We start from the raw sequence: 23625 nt of genomic DNA on the forward strand, positions 1-23625 counted from the left end.
GAATTGAAGTAATGAGAACTGGTCAAACTTGGACAGTCTGAGGGGGAAAACTGACACAAAATGAAGTTATAATCAAGTAGCTTTGCAAGTATACTTCTGAAAATTGTCCCTAAAAAAAATCATGAAACCTTGAACAAGGCTGTCTTTCTTGTCCATGGATGGGGATATGGGGGTATGGAGGGAAATTGAAGGAATTAACACCTATTTAGTGGTTATTACATTATAGGGTCGTAGCTACAGAATATTTAAATAACTTGATCAAAACTCAGAGCCCACAACGGGCTCTCAACTCAAACCAAGTTAATCTGACTCCAGAGCTTTTAATAAGTGCTAGATAAACCACTTAAGAATTTCAAAGAAGAAATCAAAAGGTAGGCCTTTTCTCTTTAAAATGTCCTGAAAATTTCCCCATAGACCAAACTGCAGCCAAATTTCTGAAGTACTTCTTTGAAAACAAGGACCTGAATCTTTCAACAGAGTGATTTGTTTCCGCAAATTGCAAATGCCAGAAAAGACCTTTTAAGCTTAATAGATAACATACATATGTGCATTTCATTGTAAATTGGGAGTTGGTAGAACTGGTTGTACTTCTGGCTTTCTAACTAGATTTGTGATCCTATATAACCACAATTTCCTATAAAAAAATTGGTACAAATAGCTATTGCTGTTTTTTCCTATTTCTACAAGTTGTGATTTTGGGATCTAACAAATAACTAATTATTGATCATCTCTTTTCTGCCAGGTTCAGTGCTAGGTTGTGAGGGGTTGTAGGAGGGAATGAGGGGGACAAGGGCCCTCGTCTCAAGGAATCTATACTGTATAGGTGGACAGAGAGACCATAAGCTAGTAAACAAAATGAATTTCAGATATTTGGAAATACCACAACGAAATTAAGGATAACAAGATAGAGTAAGGAGGAAACAGGACTTTAGGTTGTGGGAAGGCAAAAAGCAGACATGCTTTTCCTGTATTATATAATTTATTGATACAAATAATTACACATGCCTCCATGCAGATTTAGCAAGAAATGAAATTAAAATAAATCCTCAAAAAGGAATGTGGACATGACATATTTAGGGATTTTTTTTTTTCCTGAGAAATCTAGGATTCTAAGTGCATTGTAGTATTTTTGACAGTCCTGAAGTGTCTTTTGTTTTTTAAATTTATACTGTGAATAAATGCTTTGTGATTGAAAGAGAACTTTGTGATTGAAATTTAATGAACCCTGAAGTGAGTTCTCTTGTGCAGCCACATTGATAGATGTTTAAACATGGCCCGTGTTCTTAACCTTGAAAGGTTAACTATGATTTTTAGAAGGGTCTTTCTTTCTTGAAGTTACTTCCTGTTAAGTTTTACTGAGTGGTTCTGATCCCAGCATCTAGAGTACATGAAATAAATTTAACCCCCCTTCTTTCTGTCAGCCAATCATAGATCCACATTTTAATATCACAAGTCTCATCAAGATTCTTTCCCAGTCTAAAATTTAATTCCTTTATCTGTTTTCTAACTTTTGAAGTAATATTTTCTGTCAGATTTCTTGTAAATACGTTTGGACATCCACACCCTCCCTGTGAGCATAAAAATCTGACATGCTCCTTCCTCACCAAGGATTCTAAGAAGCAGCCTAATTCCCTCACCTTCTTCTTGCTACTTTGAAAAATCATGGTTTGAGTCAATATTTTGGGTGGTGCTACCAGCCAAGATGAGGTGGGAGACTTTGCTAACAGTAGTTTCTTTTCCCACCCAGGTGAAATTATATTATGATGATATTAAATAAACTAAAAAAATGTACACATCTTCCATATACCCTTATTTCCAAGATGGTATTTGACAATAGCTCTGTCTCAAGAATTTCTGCACGAAGTACAGATAATCGTTACTCGAAGAATATGTCCTCTGGGAACTGTTGAACCTATGTCTTGTTTTTCACTGGTAAAGTGTTTGAAGTGAATGATAAATATATAGCTTAACATTATGCCATTTTATGTTTCCAAATCTAGGCAGGCTTGTCATAGCAGAAGTAAGATTTCTCTTCTGTGTACTAAACAAGGTAAGAGAATTAGTGGTGTAGCAATGGAGTATGAACTTAACTGGATTGGCTCAGGGGAAAAAACAGAAACTTGCACTTAACAACAAAGATCCAAGTTTGGCGCTGGGTTTGGCAGTGAATCCCACATTGTCTTTCCGGTTCCTTGATAGACTGTGGGCGCCGCCCTGCGGCCCGAATGAACAAGAGGATCCTTGGGGGTCGGACCAGTCGCCCTGGAAGGTGGCCATGGCAGTGTTCCCTGCAGAGTGAACCCAGTGGACATATTTGTGGCTGTGTCCTCATTGCCAGGAAGTGGGTCCTGACAGTTGCCCACTGCTTCGAGGGGTAAGCTACACTTTGTCCTTTGACTTTGCCTGGATTTGATCATTTTGTCCCTTGGGCATTCTTAGAGACATGTGTCATTTTTGAAGCCACTTCAATGCAAAAGCCACAGTTGATCTACTTCCTTTATCTGCTTAAGTTTTTCTATTCTTGATGTTGTCATCCTATGTATGGGCTATTTATTGGATTATGATTTTTTCCTGAAGAGGAAGGAAGAGGACTTTGAGAAGCAGAATTAAAGGTCCCACTGTATGTGTATTAGGGTTTTCCAGAAAACAAGAGACCAGTAAGAGAGGAAGGGTGAATGGGGGGTGCTGGTGAGTCCAAATCTAATGGTGTCAATCCACATCCTGGAGACTTGGAGAGTTGCCGTTGGGGCCCAAAGGCCATCTGCTGGCAGAATTTCTTCTTGCTCAGGAGAGGTTAGTCTCTGTCTCTTCAGGTCTCCCATATATGGGATGAGGATAACCATATTGTGGAGGTTAATCTTATTTATTCAAAATCCACCAGTTTAAATGTTTATCTAGCTCAAAAAACACCTTCACAGAAGCATCTAGAATAGTGTTTGACCAAATATTTGGGCGCCATGGTACAGCCACATTGGCATATAAAATAAATTTTTACAATATGCCTAAAGGAAGCAGAAAAATAAGACAAAGGGCAAACCTACCTTATATTGACAACCATCACTGTAGAAGGTCCTCTCCCATTCCTGCCATCTGTTGTACTTTTGGAACAACAACAACAACTAAAACCAAACCAAACAATTGCAATAATAAACAAAAAAATCCCAGACATTTAGTATGTTCCCACAAGAATCTGGGGGTCAGACATTTGGACACGACACAGCTGGTGCAGTTTGTCTGTGATCAGCAATGTCTGGGGCCTCAGCTGGAAGATTCTAAGGCTGAAGACGGGAACCATCTCAAGTCAGGCGGTCAGTGCTGCCTGTTGACTAGGGCCTTAGTACACCATGGCGGTTGGCATCCCCCAGAACCAGCTTCTCCAAAAGGGAGACCTGGCCTCCGGACACCCACATGGTGCCTCTCCTGCGTGGCTGGTCAGAGCCCTCACAAGCCTAACCCAGATCTAAAGTGAAGAAAAAAAAAAAATCTCCTCTCAGTAAGAGGAGGATTTGAGGGCAGGTTTTATTTTTTCTTTTTAATTTAATTTTAAATTTATTTATTTATTTTTAATTTTAAATAAATAATTTGAATTTTAAATAAATTTAAATTTGTTATTATTATAAAGATTTTATTTATTTATTTGACAGACAGAGATCACAAGTAGGCAGAGAGGCAGGCAGAGAGAGAGGGGAAGCAGGCTGCTCGCTAAGCAGAGAGCCCAATTCAGGGCTCGATCCCAGGACCCTGGGATCATGACCTGAGCCAAAGGCAGAGGCTTAACCCACTGAGCCACCCAGGCACCCCCAGGAGGGCAGGTTTTAAAAACTATCATGCTGGGGTGCCTGGGTGGCTCTGTGGGTTAAAGCCTCTGCCTTCAGCTCAGGTCATGATCTCAGTATCCTGGGATCGAGCCCCATGTCAGGCTTTCTGCTCAGCGGGGAGCCTGCTTCCCCCTCTCTCTCTGCCTGCCTCTCTGCCTACTTGTGATCTCTGTCTGTCAAATAAATAAATAAAATCTTAAAAAAAAAATCATGCCACTTTTTTTCCTATTTAAAAAATATTTACTTTATTTCAAAGAAAAATTAAATATTAAATAATAGCAAAAATTCAAAACAAAATAACTCATAATTCTGTCACCTAACTAAATTGATTGTTTTCATTTGATCAGGTTAATTTCTAGGAAAAAATGCAATTTCTTTTTTTTCCCCTATTTTGTTTTTCTTAGCTTTGCCACTTATTGTGCCACCATGGATCAATTCATAACTTCTCTGGGCCACAGTTTCTTCACCTGGGACATGAGGGAAATAACAGTTCCTACCTCACAGGGTTGGTGCGCACAGTTGAAATAGTCTTGTAGAAAGCCTTGAGAAGCTTGTCTGACATTGATCAGTGAACTCTCACTAAAGGTCACCTTTTCTTTTAAAAAACTACTACCAAAAACATGCATTCTACCTTTTCCCTTTGCATTATGGCATGAGTAATTTTGCATTTTGCTGGCAGTATTTTCTTAAATTATGTTCAGTTAGCCAACATATAATACATCGTTAGTTTTTGATGTAGTGCTCAACGATTTATTAGTTGTGTGTAACACCCAGTGCTCATCACAACACATGCTAGCGATATTTTTATCTTGTTCCCTACTCTCTCAACTTTCTCCTCATCCTCACAGTAACCCCTGTTACAACCTAGCCAATGTCCCTTGACAGCCAAGCACACATGCATTCTGTACAGGGTCCCACTGTTCACTTTTACAGTTTGGAATCCCAGTCTGTGCTTTTGTTTGTTGCTTTTATCATCAACAATATATCATGGACCTCCCTCTGAGTCAGTGGGTGTAGCTTGAGCTCATTCTTTTTCAAAACTAAATGATAGTCCCTTATCTAGATTTACCATAACTTTTTCTATTATTCCCCAGGCAATGTACATTCAGGTTAGTTCCAGCTTGCAACCATCTTAACAATACTATAATTCATCTTCTCAAACAAAACTACTCACCCACTGGTCCTCTTGTTTCTACAGACTAGAGTCCCAGCATCTATTCTTAGCTCTACATGGGCATTCCAGAGATGAATACACCTTTCTTTCCTTGGAGTGCTAACCTAGTAAGGAGGCAGATGTTTAAAAAAAAAAAATAGAATGTGATAAGGGATTATAAAATAAAAATGTGCATATCTAGTGCATATTTTCTCTAGGGAAAATAAAATATTAAAAAATCAAACCAGAAGCCCCTCTTGAGGATTTTTAATGTGTAAGATCCAAAATGATTGGAAGAATCTATGTAGTATGTTGGGAAATACATGACTGTGTTATTGCTTTGGAAGGGGCCAGATGTTTCCAGATGTCTTGTCCAGTTTTGATTTATATCCCTGTGATAAGCAGAGATGATACTAAAAAGAGTACATTCATCAAAACACGATGACTTAAATAAATCCAACAGTTCTTTAAAAGGAACAATTCTGTTTACCTGCTAGTTAAGCCAAGTTCTTAGGTCTCTTGTGAACTTTACAGAGCTGTCGGGCAAAGAGGAAGCTTGGATACCACATATGGAAATGACACAAGAGGCCTTGCAGTAGAGAAGAAATATGTATTTACAGTTAAGAGAGATGGATATTATATCAAAGGTCTCGGTGAAATTTTATGAAACACTAAAGAAAACTGTCGAGAGGGACCTGGCCTGTCGAGAAAAAGCTAGAAATTGCCCAACTTCAAAAAAGCCTTCGTTTGAATGTGTACTAATAACAGATTCCATTTTACAGTCCTGTCCAGTGGCCTGCAGACTTCGAGAACTTCTCATTGTAAGCCTGATTCTCAGGTGCTGGAATTAACGGGATTCACTTCATAGTGTGATTCCATATTTCGGCAAGGCCCAGCGTGACCCATCTTTAGGTCTTCTCAAGCCTGTCTCTTTTAATTATATTGTTTTTTAAAAAAAAAAGACAAGTTTGTTTTGCTGTCTTATGGAGTATTTAAAAATCCCAAATGAGAATTAAAAACGTATGAGATACTAAGCTGATCAGACCAAGTCCCATAATGCCCTAATCACAAAACTTCCAACACTTCTGAGGAAGAAAGACTGACTTTCAGGGGTAATTTAACAAGCAATTTTCTGTCTTCTTCTGCCTCTAAAAGTCTCAAGGCTGAACTTCTGAGGCTGACCCACAAGTAGTCATTGTCAGGAGTGTCTAATTTCTCTTCAGGAAACACACATGAAAAATGATCACCTCACTACAGGACCATAACCCTTAACCCCGCCATGTCACCCATGCTGTGATTTCTCCCAACCAGCTCTTGTCTCCAACAGGACAGCAGCTGCTGGTCTGTACGTGTCCCCCAATGATTTCAGTCCCCCAGTCTTCTCCTTGTGCCCTTTCTCTTCCCAGTTAACCTTGTGCACCAAGCTTATCACGTCAGTCCTATTGCTGAGAACTACAAGGTCTTTGTCCCTGGGTCTGTCTGCCATACACACTGGGCAGATCTCCGAAAAAGAGTGAATGTGAATACCACATTTTCAGGTCCTAATATTCTTGCTTTTCAGAGCTGAGGGAGAACATCACCCAAGAGGGCATATCAGCGCCGTCCCTGACTTTCAACATCAGTTAGACCCTTAATTTTACTCAATCATCTTTCTTCCTCCTTCTGGACAGCTCCCTCACTCATTCTCCACAAGACAAAATCACTGCTCTTGCCAGCTCTCCTGGTCTAACAGTCTGTTAGTGCACTCAGAAAAGGAAGTGAGAGGCTTGGTCTGACTTTCTGTTAAAAGTTAAATCATGTTGTATCCTCATGTTTCCTTCTTTATTTCTAGGTGTTTATGAACTGTGCTGATAATTCACAGTTTGTTTTTACTTTCCATCAACTTAAGCCATTTGATCCATACCCATCAGTAATAGTGTCCACTAAAGCAGAAATTCTACATTTGGGTTCCATACCTCCCTGGGGTGCTATTTTCCAGAAGCACTGAAAAGTAAGCAAGTGCAGTTTTAGAAAGTCCTTATTAGTATGGTGTAAGAGGATGGTCGAGTTTCTTCTGTATATAGCTGTCCAGTTTTCCTAGCACCTTTTATTGAAGAGACTGTCTTTTTTCCACTGGATATTTTTTCCTGCTTGTCAAAGATTAGTTGACCATAGAGTTGAGGGTCCATGTCTGGGCTCTCTACTCTGTTCCCTGGTCTATGTGTCTGTTTTTGTGCCAGTACCATGCTGTCTTGGTGATCACAGCTTTGTAATATAGCTCGAAATCCGGCAACATGATGCCCCTGCTTTGTTTTTCTTTTTCAACATTTCCTTGGCAATTCGGGGTCTTTTCTGGTTCCATAGAAATTTAGGATTCTTCGTTCCAGCAATGTGAAAAATCCTTTGGTATTTTGATCAGGATGGCATTGAAAGTATAGATTGTTCTTGGCAGCATAGGCATTTTAATGATGTTTATTCTTCTGATCTATGAGTTTGGAATGTTCTTCCATCTTTTTGTGTCTTCTTCAATTTATTTCATGAGTATTCTGTAGTTTCAAGAGTATAGATCCTTTACCTCTTTGGGTAGGTTTATTCCAAGGTATCTTATGGTTTTTGGTGCTATTGTAAATGGAATCGATTCTCTGATTTCTCTTTGTATAGTTACATTTTTAACATGTAAGAAAGCAACTGATTTCTGTGCATTGATTTTGTATCCTGCCATATTACTGAATTGCTGTATGAGGTCTAGTAATTTGGGGCGTGGAGTCTTTTGGGTTTTCCCACATAAAGTATCATGTCATCTGCGAAGAGAGAGAGTTTGACTTCTTCTTTGCCAATTTGAATACCTTTTATTTCTTTTTGTTGTCCGATTGCCGTTCCTAGGACTTCCAGTACTATGTTGAACAATGGTGGCGAGAGTAGGCATCCTTGTCATGTTCCTGATCTTAAGGGAAAGGCTCTCAGCTTTTCCCCATTGAGAATGATATTCACTGTGGGCTTTTCATACGTGGTTTTTATGAAATTGAGGAATGTTCCCTCTATCCCGACAACTCTGAAGAATTTTAATCAGGAAAGGATGCTATAATTTGTCAAATGCTTTTTCTGCATCAGTTGAGAGGACCATGTGGTTCTTGTCTCTTCTCTTATTTATGTGTTCTGTCACATTGATTGATTTGTACATGTTAAACTACCCTTGCATCCCAGGGATAAATCCCACCTGGTCGTGATGGATAAGCCTATCACCCAGCAATTGCACTACTGGGTGTTTACCCCAAAGATACAGATGTAGTGAAAAGAAGGGCCATATGCACCCAATGTTCATAGCAGCAATGGCCACAATACCAAACTGTGGAAGGAGCTGAGATGCCCTTCAACAGATGAATGGATAAAGAAGATGTGGTCCATATATACAACAGAATATTACTCAGCCATCCAGAAAGATGAATACCCAACATTTGCATCAACATGGATGGGACTGGAGGAGACTTTGCTGAGTGAAATAAGTCAAACAGAGTAAGACAAGTATTATATGGTTTTGCTTATTGTGGAATATAAGTAATAGCATGGAGGACATTAGGAGAAGAAAGGGGGAAATGAAGAGGGGGAAAATAGAGGGGGAGATGAGCCATGAGAGACTATGGACTCCAGGAATCATATTGCAGTTTTCAGAGGGGAGGGGAAAGTGGGGGGTTGGGTGAGCCTGGTGATGGGTATTAAGGAGAGCACATGTTGCATGGAGCAGTGGGTGTTTTATGCAAACAATGAATCATGGAACACTACATCAAAAACTAATGATATACTGTATGGTGACTAACAAAACATAAAAAATTATATTTAAAAAAAAAAAAGGTCCTTGGTGACAATGACCTGATTCTATGCTTGCCACTGTGCTGCCTCCTATGGAGAAATTCTCTCTCATCCTCCTCTCTTCAGTGGAAAATATCTGGGTTTGGGATGTGGCTGGAAGTTGGCTTAAAATATGTGCCAAACCTCATAGTTTCTGGGGGGTCACAGAAACTGGGAGTTTTTCAAATGAGCATCTAATAATATGGGACACTTCCAATATACCTCCATAGTAAAGTCACTTTTCTACCCTAAGAGACAACTTCCTGACATCTCCTTTCTCCCTTAATCCTCTCACCCTCCATTGGTCTCACATCATACTTCATGGAGAAAACAGACACCATCATACATTTCCCTTTGTCTTACCCTTAGCCCCAATAAATTACCTGTAAATACGGCCACATCCCCTTCTTTCCCTTGAATTAATGTAGAAGATGTGTCTCTGTTTCTATTTAAGACAATCGTATCCACCTTCATCTTTTTAAAAACTTTATTTTTAAAATCATCATTTCCATTTTGCATCAATTATTCCCTTATTGCTGGATCATTCTCTTCAACAAACTTGCCTTGATATCACTAACTTGCATCGCCTTCTCTTGATTTTCCATCTCTCCTCAACTATTGCTCATTCTGCCTGGAATTCACAGTAAAACTCCCAACAGACTTTCGTACAGTCACTGTCTCCCTTTTTCCACTTCCCATATTCTCCTCAGCCCACTCTGGTTGAGCTCTCATCAAGGTCATCACAGATATGTCACAGATACAGCAAAGTCTTTGATGACTTCCATCTTGCCATATCCAGTGGTGACTTTTCAGTTTCCAACTTATTGGAACCCTCCTTAGTATTTCATCATCACATCTGTCTTGAAATACTTTCTTCACTTTAATTTTAGAATATCAAAAATATTCCTGTTTTCCTCTTATTTCACCAACCTACCCATTTATTTCTCTTTTCCCATCTCTTCTTTTTTTAGGCCACTGAATGCTTTAATGCTCCAGAGCTATTATGGGCTGCAGGCTTTGTTTCCCTTCCAAATGCACATGTTGAAACTCTAACCTCCAAGAGAATGGAATTAGGAGGTGAGGCTCTTGAGAGGTAATTAAATCATGATGGTGGAAACCCCAAAATGGGGATAATGTCCACATAGAAAGAAGAGTACTTGCTACCTTTTTCTGCCATATGAGGTTACAAAAAGAAGATTTTTATCTGTAAACTAGGTAGTATATCTTCACCAGAACCTAACCATGGCCCCAGAACTAGGAGAAATATATCTTATTTAAGTCACTCACTCTGTGGTAATTTGTTATAGCATCTCGAGCTAAGACAAGGACCCAATTCTTGGCTTTCTTATCTGTCTGCAGTCATCTCATAATATGGTTTCAAATACATGTACGTATTTGAACAAATATGAATACAAGTATTGATATGAATATTATTATGAATATAATATTTGAATATAAATATGAATATCATACATTTATTCATGACTTCCAAACTTATATCTTCAGCCCAGCCCAGAATTTTCCCAACCAGCACCCCTACCCACAGACTTTAAACATGTGTATATAACTAGATGAGATGAGATGTCCATTTGAGTGTGCAATAAACATCCTACTTTAATGGCCAAAACAAAACTTGATTTCTTACCTCGCCTACTGATCAAATAATTGTGTGCCTCAGAAACTTTCCCCATCTCAGTAAAAATCATCATTATCCATTCGTTTGTCAAACCTAGGAATCATCCTTAATTCCTCTCACATTTACTCTAATAATAATTTCTGTAGGATCTTCTTTCAAATTATCTCTAACCGAAGCACCTCTCACCATCTTCATGCTATAATCCTATTCTAAGCCATCATCATACCAGGGCTCATTATTATATTAGTTTCCTAGGGCTGTCATAACAAAATACCATAAACTAAGTGGCTTGAACAACAGAATTTTACTGTCTTACAGTTCTGGAAGCTAGAAGTCCAAGATCTAGGTATGCTTAAAACCATTCCCATTACAACAAGAATAAAATCTCCTCATCTTGGCCTTTCAAGATCTAGTCCTACCTCTTAGACAACATCTCCCCCTATTCTCCCATGGTTCATGGGCTGCAGACATCAAGCCTTCTTTGTGTGTCTGAAATTTTCCAAGCTCATTTCTACCTCAGGATGTTTGAACTTGCTGCTTTTGCAGGTAGAGTCACAAAACAACCTCCTTCTGGTCATTAAAGTCTCTAAGTATGACTTTGTCAAAGACCTTCCCTAACTATTTGGCTACAGTGAAATCAACCCCCTTAGTCATCCATCATATAACCCTATTTTGTCACTTCTAAGTGCTCCAGAATATCTTATTTCTTTATATATTCTTTAGTGCAGTAGAATGAAATCTCTATGAGGGCACGAATTGTCTTTCTTCCTCACCCTTGTGTTTTCATTTTTTTCAGCATGGCCTATAGCAGCCACTCGTAAATATTTGTTACCTGCCTAACCAGCCCCTTCTAGATATTTCTTAGTAATAATATGTGCAGTTCTTTCAGTAGTTAGGACTATAATTTGTCTGGAACTAGAAATGTCAATTCATCTACTGAAGGTCAACGATGTCTCACTGAGTCCTCCCAAATCTTAGACCACACATCAGTTCAGCATTGTCACGTATTAAACACCTGTATGTTTTATCAAATGGAAGATGACTCTTTGGCATATTGTCTGGAGAATATCCTCTTTGAATGGAGACATTGGAAGCAAAGGAAGCTCGAGACAGTTCTGTTTTGTCTTAGCTCTTTATTAATATTATTTTCTACAGACAGAAATTTCCCCATTTACTTGTTTTTGCATATCGTTTCATGGAGAAGCCCTTTTTATGTTTCCTACTTTTCTCCTTTTTAAACAAGCCCCTGCTCAGTCTATGACTAAGACTTTCCAGTAATTGTTACACTGTCATGCCTCTCTTCTGTGGTAGAGTTTGCGGTTGCAAAGCTCTGGGATCCTGATGCAGGCACATTCCCTTTAGCTGATTCTTCATTTTCTTATCGCAGTCACTTGTGATGGCCGCATCAGAATCTGGCATTTTATTTCTCTCCTCTCTCTTGATCTGTACTTGCTCTCAGAGTCCCTGGATACAGTATCATGTCTGCCTTTTTGTTTTTCTCCAAACATTCTGAAATCTGATTCTTGAATTTCTAGGATATATATCTGACTACCCTCTTCTCTTGCTTTTTTGGACCCTGGACAACAGGATAGTTCACCTTCTGTAATTTCACCGCTGGTCACTAATTCCCCATCATGCCCAGGAGATATGTTCAGGAAATAGAAGATCTCTTCCTGCTGTCTGCCATCCTGTCACCCGCCAGTGAGCCCACCAGGTGACACCCGTCTCCGTGGCCAGTACCTGATTCCTATGTAGATGCCTGTGGACCTTCCTTTTTGTTCCAGAGAAGTTTAGTAGAAAAGGTGAAGATGTGGTCTAGGGGTTTAAAGGACCAGCATTCTGGTCTGTTACCATCCTTGACTACCTTTGTGACCTTAGATGAGTCATTCATTTGCTATGAGTCACTGCTTTCTCTTCTCTGAAAAGGAATAAGAATTCCTGTTACATCTCACAGTTGGCAAGATCCCTTGAAATAAAGCGTATAGACATACTAGGAAAGCTATGAAGTAGAGCTCATACTACTATAAATCTAGGCTGCTGGTTTATTTTGCTTATTGTATTGCCTTTTTGTTTTTGTTTTGTTTTTTTGGGTGGGGGGGGGCAACATTTAAAACTGCAGATACCTTAAAAAGAATCCAGAACTCTGGCTTCCCTTGAACACTGAAAAGGTCAGGTCCTACCTGGCTTTCCAACATGACAGCAATAAACAGGAACAGGGAAGTGGATGACCCTCCAGATGGGGAGAGCCAGTGATTTGACTCTCCGCTATGACGCCTGCCCAGTCCCCACACATATTCAGTCTGTGATCACCCCACTCTAACGTCTGTTCCCTGGATGTGTCAAAGAGAATTCCTTTACAAATACCAAGGGCAGAGCACAATATTAAAAATAAGACAGTTGGGATGCCTGGGTGGCTTAGTTGGTTAAGCATTTGTCTCTGGCTCAGGTCACGATCCCAGGATCTTGGGATGGAGTCTTTCAGCAGGGAGCCTGTGTCTCCCTCTCCCTCTGCCTGCTACTCCTCCTACTTGTGCTCTCTCTCTCTGTATTAAATATATATATATATTTAATACATTTAATATATATATGTATATATATATATATATATATATATATATATATATATATATAAAAGTAAGAGGGTTGTGAGATTTGTAGAACAGCAAATGCTATTGTGTGATATTTCTTAGTGCAAATTTGGTCACCTTCAAACTACCTCCAAATCAAACTGCCTCCAAATCACCACTTAGCTGTGTTATTTCTGGAGTAAGACTTGTAAAATATGGTGATTTATATCACAGGTGTTAATTATAAATATTAATTTTCTTTCCTTAAAATGATAAATGTTAAATATATGATATTAAAGCAAAACCAGAAAGGATGAAAGAAAGGGAAATTTTATGCTTTTCAGAAAAGATGAAAATAGAAAATCTCTAAACCTGGCTAGCTGAAATAAGTAAAAATGTGGCATTTATGTATCTAAACTAGGGTTCAGACTGGCAAATCGTAAGCCAAATTGACTGGCTCTTAGGACCAAGGGCAGTGTGCCTGTAATTTTGTATAAATTTTCCTCCATGTCATCTAAAATGTATACATAGCCAGGCTTTCTTTCTAGAGCTGATGATTGAAGAATTCTACATTGAAATTGTATTATCTCAATGTTCTCTCTAAAGTGTATCCATGGTTATAGCAGTGTATAAACATGGAGTAAATTAGACAAGAAATGTGACTTTCAGACAAGGAAATGCCATGTGGAGCTAGAATCAAAGGAGAAAAGGGTCTCTTAACGTCTTCCTCAGCCATTTTCATTGTGAATGGTTGATTTTCACTGGGCTTCCTCTCCTGCTTCGTCCCTCCCAGAGCATGAAGGGGTCTTTGCAGAAACTTCTTTAAGATGTGCCAGTTCTCTATGCTGCTGATTTGAGGTCTGACAGCTTGAAAAAGTCCCCCTGTGGTGAAGATTTTCAGCAGCTATACTTGTCTTTTTTCCTTTGTATCTCAAAACTCTTTTCATTGAAAAGTCCATATGAACATAGCTTGTTCTTATGTGTTTCTCCACAAAGGGTAATATGCACTGAAATTAGACTCATGTAGCATTAATATTGCCCTAAATTTTCTTTCCCCTTTTTGCTTTCACCAAGACAGGGCTGTCTCTGCCATTATTCCTGACTCATTCTTTCCTGCATGTGTTTAATACGCTCATTTACCATTGATACACAGTTCCCTCACTCACATCCCCATTTCTTTTTTATTTTTTCAAGATTTATTTATTTATTTGACATAGAGAGAGAGATCACAAGTAAGCAGAAAGAGAGGGGGAAGTTGGCTCCCTGCCGAGCAGAGAGCCCGATGCGGGGTTTGATCCCGAGACTCTGAGATCATGACCTGAGCTGAAGGCAGAGGCTCAACCCACTGAGCCACCCAAATGCCCCTCACATCCCCATTTCTAACAACAGGTTGTGGTTTTCCTGGTTTTTACCAGACTTGAGGGAAAAAAAAACATTAAAGAGACTTCATTTTTTCCATCACACTGAAAAAGTGGAAAAAACAATATCCTCACTATTTACAAAAATTATGTAAATTTCCTATGTACTTTTTGGTGTGTTTGTTTTTGGTGATGTTAATGCCATAAGGATAGTAGCTTGTGTAGCAATAAACTACTAGGTACAAGTTATAACATTTAGCAGTTTTATTTCTCGCTCTTAGAATTAGATTAAGCACAATATAGTAATTAAGTCTGAAATTTGTTATTTCATCTTGTTACAAATAATTTGCAGTATTCAACTATTTGAAATACTGCTCATTATTTGAGCAAATGGATGAATATTTGTTAGAAGCAAAATCTAGTAGCTCTGAAACAAGGTCAAGAAGCTATTAAATAGGCAGAAATTTGACATAAATTGTTGCTTGATTTCAGATGCCTTAAATAATAGAATCTCAAGTGAATATTGAATTTCTCAAATGGTCATGCACTTACTTCTGTAGACAATAAAATGGAAATGACAAGGGAAGAAGGGAAGGAAGGGAGGAAGGAGAAATGAGGAAAAGGAGGAGGTGAGGGAGAGGAGGAAGGAGGGGAGAGAAAGAGAAAGAATGGAGGACAGAGAGAGAAAAGAGGGGATTGAGGAAAAGGAAGAAAGGAAAAAAATAGAGGGGGATAGAAAGGAAGGAAGGAAGGAAAGATGGAAAGGAAGGAAGGAAGGAAAGATGGAAAGGAAGGAAGGAAGGAAAGATGGAAAGAAAAAAAAACAAAGAAAGAAAGAAAGAGAAAGAGAGAAAGAAAGAAAGAAAGAAAGAAAGAAAGAAAGAAAGAAAGAAAGAAAGGGAGGGAGGGAGGAAGGAAGGAAGGAAGGAAAGAAAAGAAAGACATGTTCTTTCAGTGATGGCTTTATTTAATGAAAATAATTCTGTAGTATCATCTTATAATGCTCATGAGATAGCGCTTCCTGCATTTTACTATGATTGTTTCTTTAATTGTTCATCTTCACTAAAGCTTGTGTAGATGGAATCGTGTCTTTCTTGCTTGTTGTAATCCTTGCACAATATTTGGCATGAAGGAGTTGCTATAAATATATACCTATCTATATGTCTATATCTAATACCTATATCACAAAGAATGACATCAATTCCTATTTGTATAGTGCTAGAATTATTATTTTTCACAATGGCAAAAGGATAGAATGTGCGGGCCGTGTAGAGCAGTCTTTCAGTAGTGTACTCCAAGAATCCAGCAATGCCATAAACAGGTTGAATGCTGACCTTGGCCACTTCTTTCCTACCCTTCTAAGAGGGTAATCTTTGCCATGCATGAGAACACAATGAAGAAAAGCATGCCAAGGAAAGGAGGAATGCGGGTGAGTTTTAATCTAAGACTCTTAAAAGTCTGGATTCCCAGGCCCCAGCCCAAAATTTAGAATTAACATGGGGTGATGCCCAGAAAATCGGTGTTTAAAAGCTTCAGCCTGGGTTGAAAAACAACTGTTTAGTGGGTCAAATCAACCTACTTTAGTTGGACAAGGTCCCAAGTGGGGCCAGAGGTGGCATAGGGCTCACTTACCCTACCCCTGAGGAGGGAGTATCCGCTCGGAAAGCCCCACTAACACTGTAGTCCTCTCCACGTCCATTCCTTTGCTCCTGGCCCACTCTGGTTGTCCAGAGTGGACTGGGACTGGGAACGGAAGAGAGGGTAGAGGGACTGATGAAGAACAGACCTTGCCTATATGGCGGGATTTGGCCCATAGTACATATTTTGAAACAACATGCATTGGGCTGTCCTTAAACAAACACTTGTTGAGAAGCCACTGCATGCTAGTTCCTAGGCCCTGTGAATACAGCAGAGAACAAGACCAACCTAGTCCCTGTCTCACGGAACTTACATTCTGGGCACAAGGCAGAGAACAGACAAACAGCTGTGCCAATGCCATTGATATCAGTGAGATGGAAATTAAACCAAGGTCAAGAGTAGAGAGTGATGGGGACAGAATAAAACCTAGACTGGGTGGCCAAGGAGGGTAGTAGGGAAGAGGTGGTGTTTGAGCTGAGACCTCAAAGAAGAGAAGGAGTTAAGGTCAGAACCATATGGGAGCAGAGAGAACAGAAAGGGGAGAGCCTCTGGGTTGGGTGTGTCCTCCGCGTATCCAAAAAGAGAAAGTCCTTGGGGTTGGAATGGAGCGGGTCAGCTTAGAGGCTATGAGGAGTCTACAGTGTATCTCAAGTGTGACTCAAAGTCCCTGGAGAATTATGAGCAGGAAATGGACTCAATCTAATTTTGTTTTTAAAAAGATTACTCTGCTGCCGTGAGGAAAATGGGCCCAGTGTGCTAAGAGTAGAAGAAAGGCCACCAACTGGGAGACCATTGCAGTCATCCAAGTACATGACAGTGGTTTATATTAAGATAGATTGCGGAGGAAGGAGAAATAGCAAGATTCAGGGTATATTTGAAAGTGGAGTGGTGAAGACTTGCTGATGAAGATGGTGTTGGGATAAGAGAAAGAGATGATTCAGCTCTGCCACATGGTTATAAATACTAAATATCTGTAAGATGAATTCTGAATGCTTAGAACATAGTCAAATACATGAGAAGCACTGAAAATTCTTAGCTCTTATTAAACATACAAGCAAGTGTGTCAAATGGATAATTGTGTATTTAAGTTTGCAGCTCAGTGGGGAGGGTGGAGATGCACGTTTGGGAGTTCCGAGGATTTGGTGGCATTTAAAAACCACTGGACTCCATGAGATCTTAAAGGGGATAATTAGATTCCATAATCTTATCATGGAATAAGAAGGTGGACAAAAGAGCCCTGGGACACTTGGACATAGACTTGAGAGCAAAGAAGAAGAGGAGACAGGAGGAAAAATGAAAAGAAAGGAGGGACACCTGGGTGGCTCAGTTGGTTAAGTGTCTGCCTTCAGCTCAGGTCATGATCCCGGGGTCCTGGGATAGAGTCCTACATTGGGCTCCCTGCTCAGTGGGGAGTCTATTTCTCCCTCTGCCTGCCACTCCCCCAGCTTATGTGTGCGCTCTCTCTCTGACAAATAAACGAATAAAATCTTCAAAAATATATAAAAAGAAAGAAGAGTAAAAAGTCGAGGCTAAGACATTCCTCCAAGAAGGAGCAAGTACCTCAGAGAAATGGCAAGTTTTCAAGGGAATCTTCTGAAAATTTCAAGCCGAAAGCTTAAAAAGGTGACCCGCGACTTCCAGTGGTCAGTCTCAGACTGCATTGTTTTTGAACTCTCGCTGGGATTATTCTAGTCAGTGCATCTAAAAACACTTTACTCAGTTAACTTTCAGGACTCTCCATGTGCCAGAATTTTCTCTCTCTTCTTCGTGTCTTTTTATTATTTTTCCCACTCAATGAAGCAAGCAACACTTCCCCCACCACGCCTGCCTTTCAAACTGAAACAAGTTTTATTTTCCAGAATACCCCCATTCTAGAAGCACGAGTTTTGCTTTCCACGAGAATGCCTGTTTACGAACTGCTCAGGCCATTATAGAAAGGCCTCTAATATATACACACGTTGGGTGTGGAAAGAGCCATTATTTACATAAATAAGGTATTTTCAAAATCATATGTAAATTTCAAAATTTAAATTTGAGTTCAAGATGCCCATAGCTCTTGAATTCATTCTTTCAGGCGAGAGAACGCTGCCATCTGGAAAGTGGTGTTTGGCATCAACAATCTGGACCACCCGTCGACGTTCATGCAGACACGCCTGGTGAAGACCATCATCCTGCACCCTCGCTATAGCCGAGCCGTGGTGGACTATGACATCAGCATCGTGGAGCTAAGCGAAGACGTTCATGAAACCAGCTACGTCCGGCCGGTCTGCTTGCCCAGCTCAGAGCAGGCCTTGGAACCCGATACGTACTGCTACATCACGGGCTGGGGGCACATGGGCAACAAAAGTAAGTCAGGAGCCTCAGCAATGCTTGCCTCTCCCTTTATACCCCAGTACCACTGTGCTACCTCCCAGGCTTTGGCAACAATTTCTGGTTTCCGCTTCTAGAAGTGGAGCCACAAATGGCAAATGGGAGAGGGCAGTACTTCGTGGTACTTAGACCTGCCACACTCAGAGGCAGCCTCACAAATCCTTCTCCACACCTCAGATTTTCTACTCAGAGAGCTACGACCCAGGTTGTGGAGCCACCATGCAAGAGAAGGCCTGTTGGTCCTCCTGGCTTGAGACCATCTTACCAGTGATTCCCGCCCCGCAGGCAGAGTCTCTCGGAGCCTCTCTCAAGCAGCTGGGCTGTTCCAATCCCCCCATCAAGCTGCACACGTGGTCCTATTTCCTGTTCTGTGTTACGATTTGGTCTTCTCAACATCTATAACACAGCCTGTGAGTCCGTCCAGAAAGAAAACTGACTTGCTATTTCCCTATTTAAATTGATTAAATTTGGCTCCCTGGGTGATTTAAACATATAAAACCTATAAACATTAAAGAATCTGTACTCTCTACTCCCAGCCCCCATAATGGACCCCCTCATTTGGTTTGAACTATTAAAAGTGTAGAATAAGACTGTAATCAATGAGATAGCTTCTTCAACAGCAAGTGCTGGCCACTCTGACTTTCTCAAGAGTAACGCCATGCTCTCGGGAATGGTGAGGGATGTTGGCGTCGCACTCTCTACCTTGGCAACTGCCAATCTGAAGCACAAATTTTTTGTTCCTTAAAATTTAGTCAGATAAGTTTTGGGCTAAGTTGAGTTTCTTTTCTACATAATCAATTGACAACAAAGAAAAAGCCGAGAAACAGAGGTGAGTCAATGACTTCCGAAGCGCTCCCATGAAAGACCTTCGAAGGCTGTGTTGGACATATGACGTCACCATTCCTGTAGACCTCGGTTTTTCAAAGCTATAATTAGTAATGTGGTGTGATATAACAGCAGATATACTTTATATCACCCTTCCTTGTATTGTTTCTATAATATCTGCATCAGACTCAGAACAGTCATGTAGCATCATACATACCACACATATGGTGTAGCGTAAAGGGTGGGGGTCCGAATTCAGTGAGAAAGGTCTGATTGACCCTGAATTCCTAGCTTACCATAAAGTGGAAGAAAATAATAGCAACTGTCTAATTCACAGGATTATTGTAATGATTCAAGACTGTAGGCCCAGAAAACGCTGAGTGCACGTCCAGACCTACCACTAGTACCCAATAACGTTAGTGATGGTTCCTATTACCATTTTTTTAACAACTCTCCAAAACTGTTTCCATCATATTGATTTTCCAGACGTGCTTCTTTCTTCCCATAAGCTACCCTGTATATAATATACACTGCTTCACCATCACTATCTAAAAGGGGAATGATGTGTATAATTTGTAGGTCTCAACAACAAAAGATTATGCTTCAGGAAACCCATTATTATTCCGTGAGAACTTAGAAACAGATAGAATTTGTGTGTTCCCTCTGCTGATAGCAAGGGATGGCTTTGTTCCTTTCAACATCTTTCTATCATCCCTTCAAGAATTACAGGTTCTGGGACACCTGGGTGGCTCAGTGGATTAAAGCCTCTGCCTTCGGCTCAGGTCGTGATCTCAGGGTCCTGGGATCAAGCCCTGCATCGGGCTCTCCGCTCAGCGAGGAGCCTGTTTCCCTCTCTCTCTCTCTGCCTGCCTCTCTGCCTACTTGTGATCTCTCTGTCAAATAAATAAATAAAATCTTAGGAAAAAAAAAGAATTACAGGTTCTTTCCACCGGTAATGACCATGGTAACGGCCATGGTAACATGGTGAGACACAGTCTTTAAACCTAAGATAGAGTCCCCCTTCCCCTGTTAGACCCAATGGACGAGCTGGGCTAACCCACCATCTGGGGCAGGGCCCTGGCTTGATTTTTTTCTTTTCATCATGTAGCTGTTGTTCTTGTTGAAGCATATATTAAGAGGGGAAAAGCATGAGCCACGTTACCTAACCAAGTTATTGATCCCATCCGTGCCTCAGTTTCTCATTAATAAAATAAAGGTGTTTGACTAGATGATCACTGTCAACACTTCTCACTGAAAATTCTGATGCCAAACAAGCCTTGTCTTTGGAATGGCATTTTAAGTAAATATGGTTCTCTGGGTATACAGAGGTAATCATTTCCTGTACGGCTTAGCCTCATTTTTGAGTCAAATTGCCCTCTTAGATCTTTTGTTTCTTTTTCTTTTTTAAAACCCCAGTGCCTTTTAAGCTGCAAGAGGGAGAGGTCCGCATCATCTCCCTGGAGCAGTGCCAGTCCTACTTCGACATGAAGACCATCACCGCGCGGATGATATGCGCCGGCTATGAGTCTGGTACCGTGGACTCGTGCATGGTAAATTGCTTTCCGCGTCGCGAGGACAGTCGGTTCTGTGGTCACGTCAGTGGGGGCCCTATAAACTCATTATTATTCACATGCCACCCTTCAGGAATAGTTTTCGGAGATTGCTTATTACCCGAGGTTTAATTATTCACAGTCTGTACTCTCTCTGGTGCCCAAGCGACCCCCCTCACTACCTCCGTGCCCTTCGCTCCAGTTGCCTTTGGCTCTCTCACCTGCCGCCTGCGACCAGCATCCCATCAGGGTGATGGCAGTAAAGCCCACACCCACATCCCAGCTTCCAGGGTGTGTGACAGAATGACCTTTGTCTCTGGAGTCGATCGCAGTGGTGTTGCCTGGGCCTGCCTCTGATTGCCAGCATGTCCTGAGCGATCACCGGACAGGACCTTTCAACACCCAGGGTTTCCGGTCATGGTGGTTTGCCGAGCGTGCTACCTTCCAAAGCAGGGAGGTGTTTTTATTTTTACCCAATAAATGCTCATTGACTATTGGACTGGCTCCCAGGGCAGAATAAAAAGGTACAAGTGCTCAAAGAAGCTTACTTTTTTTCCGATTTTTTAATCTTAATTCCAGTGTACTTAAATACAATGTGATGCTAGTTTCAGGGGTACAACAGAGTGATTCCACACTTCCATGCGTCACCCTGTGCTCGTCATGACATGTGCGCTCCTTAGTTCCCATCTCGGATCACAACCATCCCCCACCCACCTCCCCTGCGATAACCGGAGGTTTGCTCTCTACCACTATGAGTCTGTTTCTTGGCTTGTCTCTCTTTTTCTCCCCTATGTTCATCTGTTTGTTTCTTAAATTTCACATATGAGTGAAATCATACAGTATTTGTCTTTCTCTGACTGACTTTGCTTAGCATACTGTCCTCTAGCCCCATCCATATCATTGCAAATGGCAAGACTGCATTCTTTGTATGGCCGAATATTCCATTGTATATGTGTACACATCTTCTTTATCCATTCTCTCAATGGAATGGACAGTTAGGCTGTTTCCACAGTTTTGCTATTGTAAATAATGCTGTGGTAAACACAGGGGTGCACCTATCCCTTTGAAGGAGTGTTTTTGTATTCTTTGGGTAAATATCCACTAGTGCGATTACTGGATCATAGCGTGGTTCTATTGTTAACTTTTTGAAGAACTGCCATACTGCTTTCCGCAGTGGTTGTACCAGTTTGCATTCCCACCAACAGGGCAGGAGGGCAGGTCTGTCTCCACACCCTCACTAACACTTGCTTCTTGAGTTTTTGATGTTGGCTACTCTGACAGGTGGAAGGTGGTATCTCGGTGTAGTTTTGATTTGCATTTTCCTGATGATGAGTGATGTTGAACATCTTTTTTGTGTGTCTGTGGGCCATCCGGGTATCTTCTTTGGAGAAACATCTGTTCATGTCTTTCGCCCATTTGTTGATTGGATTTGTTTTCAGGGTGTTGAATTGTAGAAATTCCTTATCAATTTTGGAAACTAACCCTTTATCAGAATGTCATTTAAAAATACCTTCTCCCATTCCATAGGCTTTTAGTTTTGTTGATGATTTCCTTCACTGTGCAGAAGCTTTTGATTTTGATGTAGTCCCAATAGTTTATTTTTGCTTTTATTTCCTTTCCCTCAGGAAACATATCTAGAAAATATTGCTGTGGCTGGTATCAGAGAGATTACTGCCTATGCTCTCTCCTAGGACTTTTTATAGTTTCAGGTATCATATTTAGGACTTTAAAATTTTTGAGTTTATTTTTGTGTATGGTGTAAAAAGGTAGTCCAGTTTCATTCTTTGGTGTGTAGCTGACTAGTTTTCCCAGAACTTGTTGGAGGGAGTTTTTCCCATTGGATATTATTTCCTGCTTTGTTGAAAAGTAATGAACCATGTAATTATGGGTTCATTTCTGGGTTTTCTTTTTTTTTATGATTTTAAAGATTTTTATTTATTTATTTGACAGACAGAGATCACAAGTAGGCAGAGAGGCAGGCAGAGGGAGAGAGGAGGAAGCAGGCTTCCCGCTAAGCAGAGAGCCCAATGCAGGGCTCAATCCTAGAACCCTGGGATTATGACCTGAGCTGAAGGCAGAGGCTTTAACCCACTGAGCCACCCAGGCGCCCCTTGGGTTTTCTGTTCTGTTCCATTGATCTATGTGTCTCTTTTTGTACCGGTATCATACTGTTTTGATTACTACAGTGTTGCAATATAACTTGAAGACTGAAATTCTGATACCTCTTGGCTGTTTGGGGTCTTTTGTGGTTCCATATAAATTTTAGGATTGTTTGTTCTAGTTCTGTGAAAAATGCTATTGGTATTTTGATAGGGATTGCATTAAATGCATAGACTGCTTTGATAGCATAGACATTTTAACAATATTTGTTCTTCCAATCCATGAGCATGGAATGTCTTTCCATTTCTTTGTGTCATCTTTGATTTCCTTCATCAATATTTTATAGTTTTCAGAGTACAAGTCTTTCATCACTTTGGTGAAAAAACAATTCCTATAAATGGATTTTTTTTCTTAATTTCTTTTTCTGCTTCAAAGAAGCTTATAACAGAGTGGGGAAGGCAGTTATTATATGCCCCAGCTAGGAAACACTTTAGTTATTACGCTGTTGTGGGGTAGATCAGATCGCCCCTCGTATTTTTGAATTGAAGAAGAGTTTGACAATGTTATTACTGCTAACCCAACATAATAAAAGAACACTTTTGGTAGCCTGTTTCAGAATGGGCAAATCAGAGGACCGGAAATGGCCCAGTGGTGATTCCTTCGTTGTCGTGGGAAACAGGGAGGCCAACAGATCACTTGGCGTTTCACCAAGGTCACAGTCTCTTCTGCCTCCTGGCCATGAATCAGTTGAGGTGGGCTGCCTTCAGGCAAGAGGCCCAGGTCTG

The 23625-nt window shown here is 40.5% G+C and overlaps 1 protein-coding gene across 1 annotated transcript in view; it reads left to right on the plus strand.

Annotated features, from left to right (window-relative positions):
* Nucleotides 1-23625, plus strand: part of LOC111149076 (corin, serine peptidase) — a 247662-nt gene that overhangs the window by 220843 nt on the left and 3194 nt on the right. Inside the window, exons 18-21 of the mRNA XM_022505983.1 lie at nt 2001-2050; nt 2200-2374; nt 18070-18341; nt 20607-20740. Coding sequence (XP_022361691.1) covers nt 2001-2050; nt 2200-2374; nt 18070-18341; nt 20607-20740 — 631 coding nt within the window. The remainder of the gene's footprint in view (nt 1-2000; nt 2051-2199; nt 2375-18069; nt 18342-20606; nt 20741-23625) is intronic.

Source organism: Enhydra lutris, unplaced genomic scaffold (genome assembly GCF_002288905.1).
Source record: "Enhydra lutris kenyoni isolate GAN:26980312 unplaced genomic scaffold, ASM228890v2 scaffoldscaffold21, whole genome shotgun sequence".
NCBI classification, from domain to species: domain Eukaryota; kingdom Metazoa; phylum Chordata; class Mammalia; order Carnivora; family Mustelidae; genus Enhydra; species Enhydra lutris.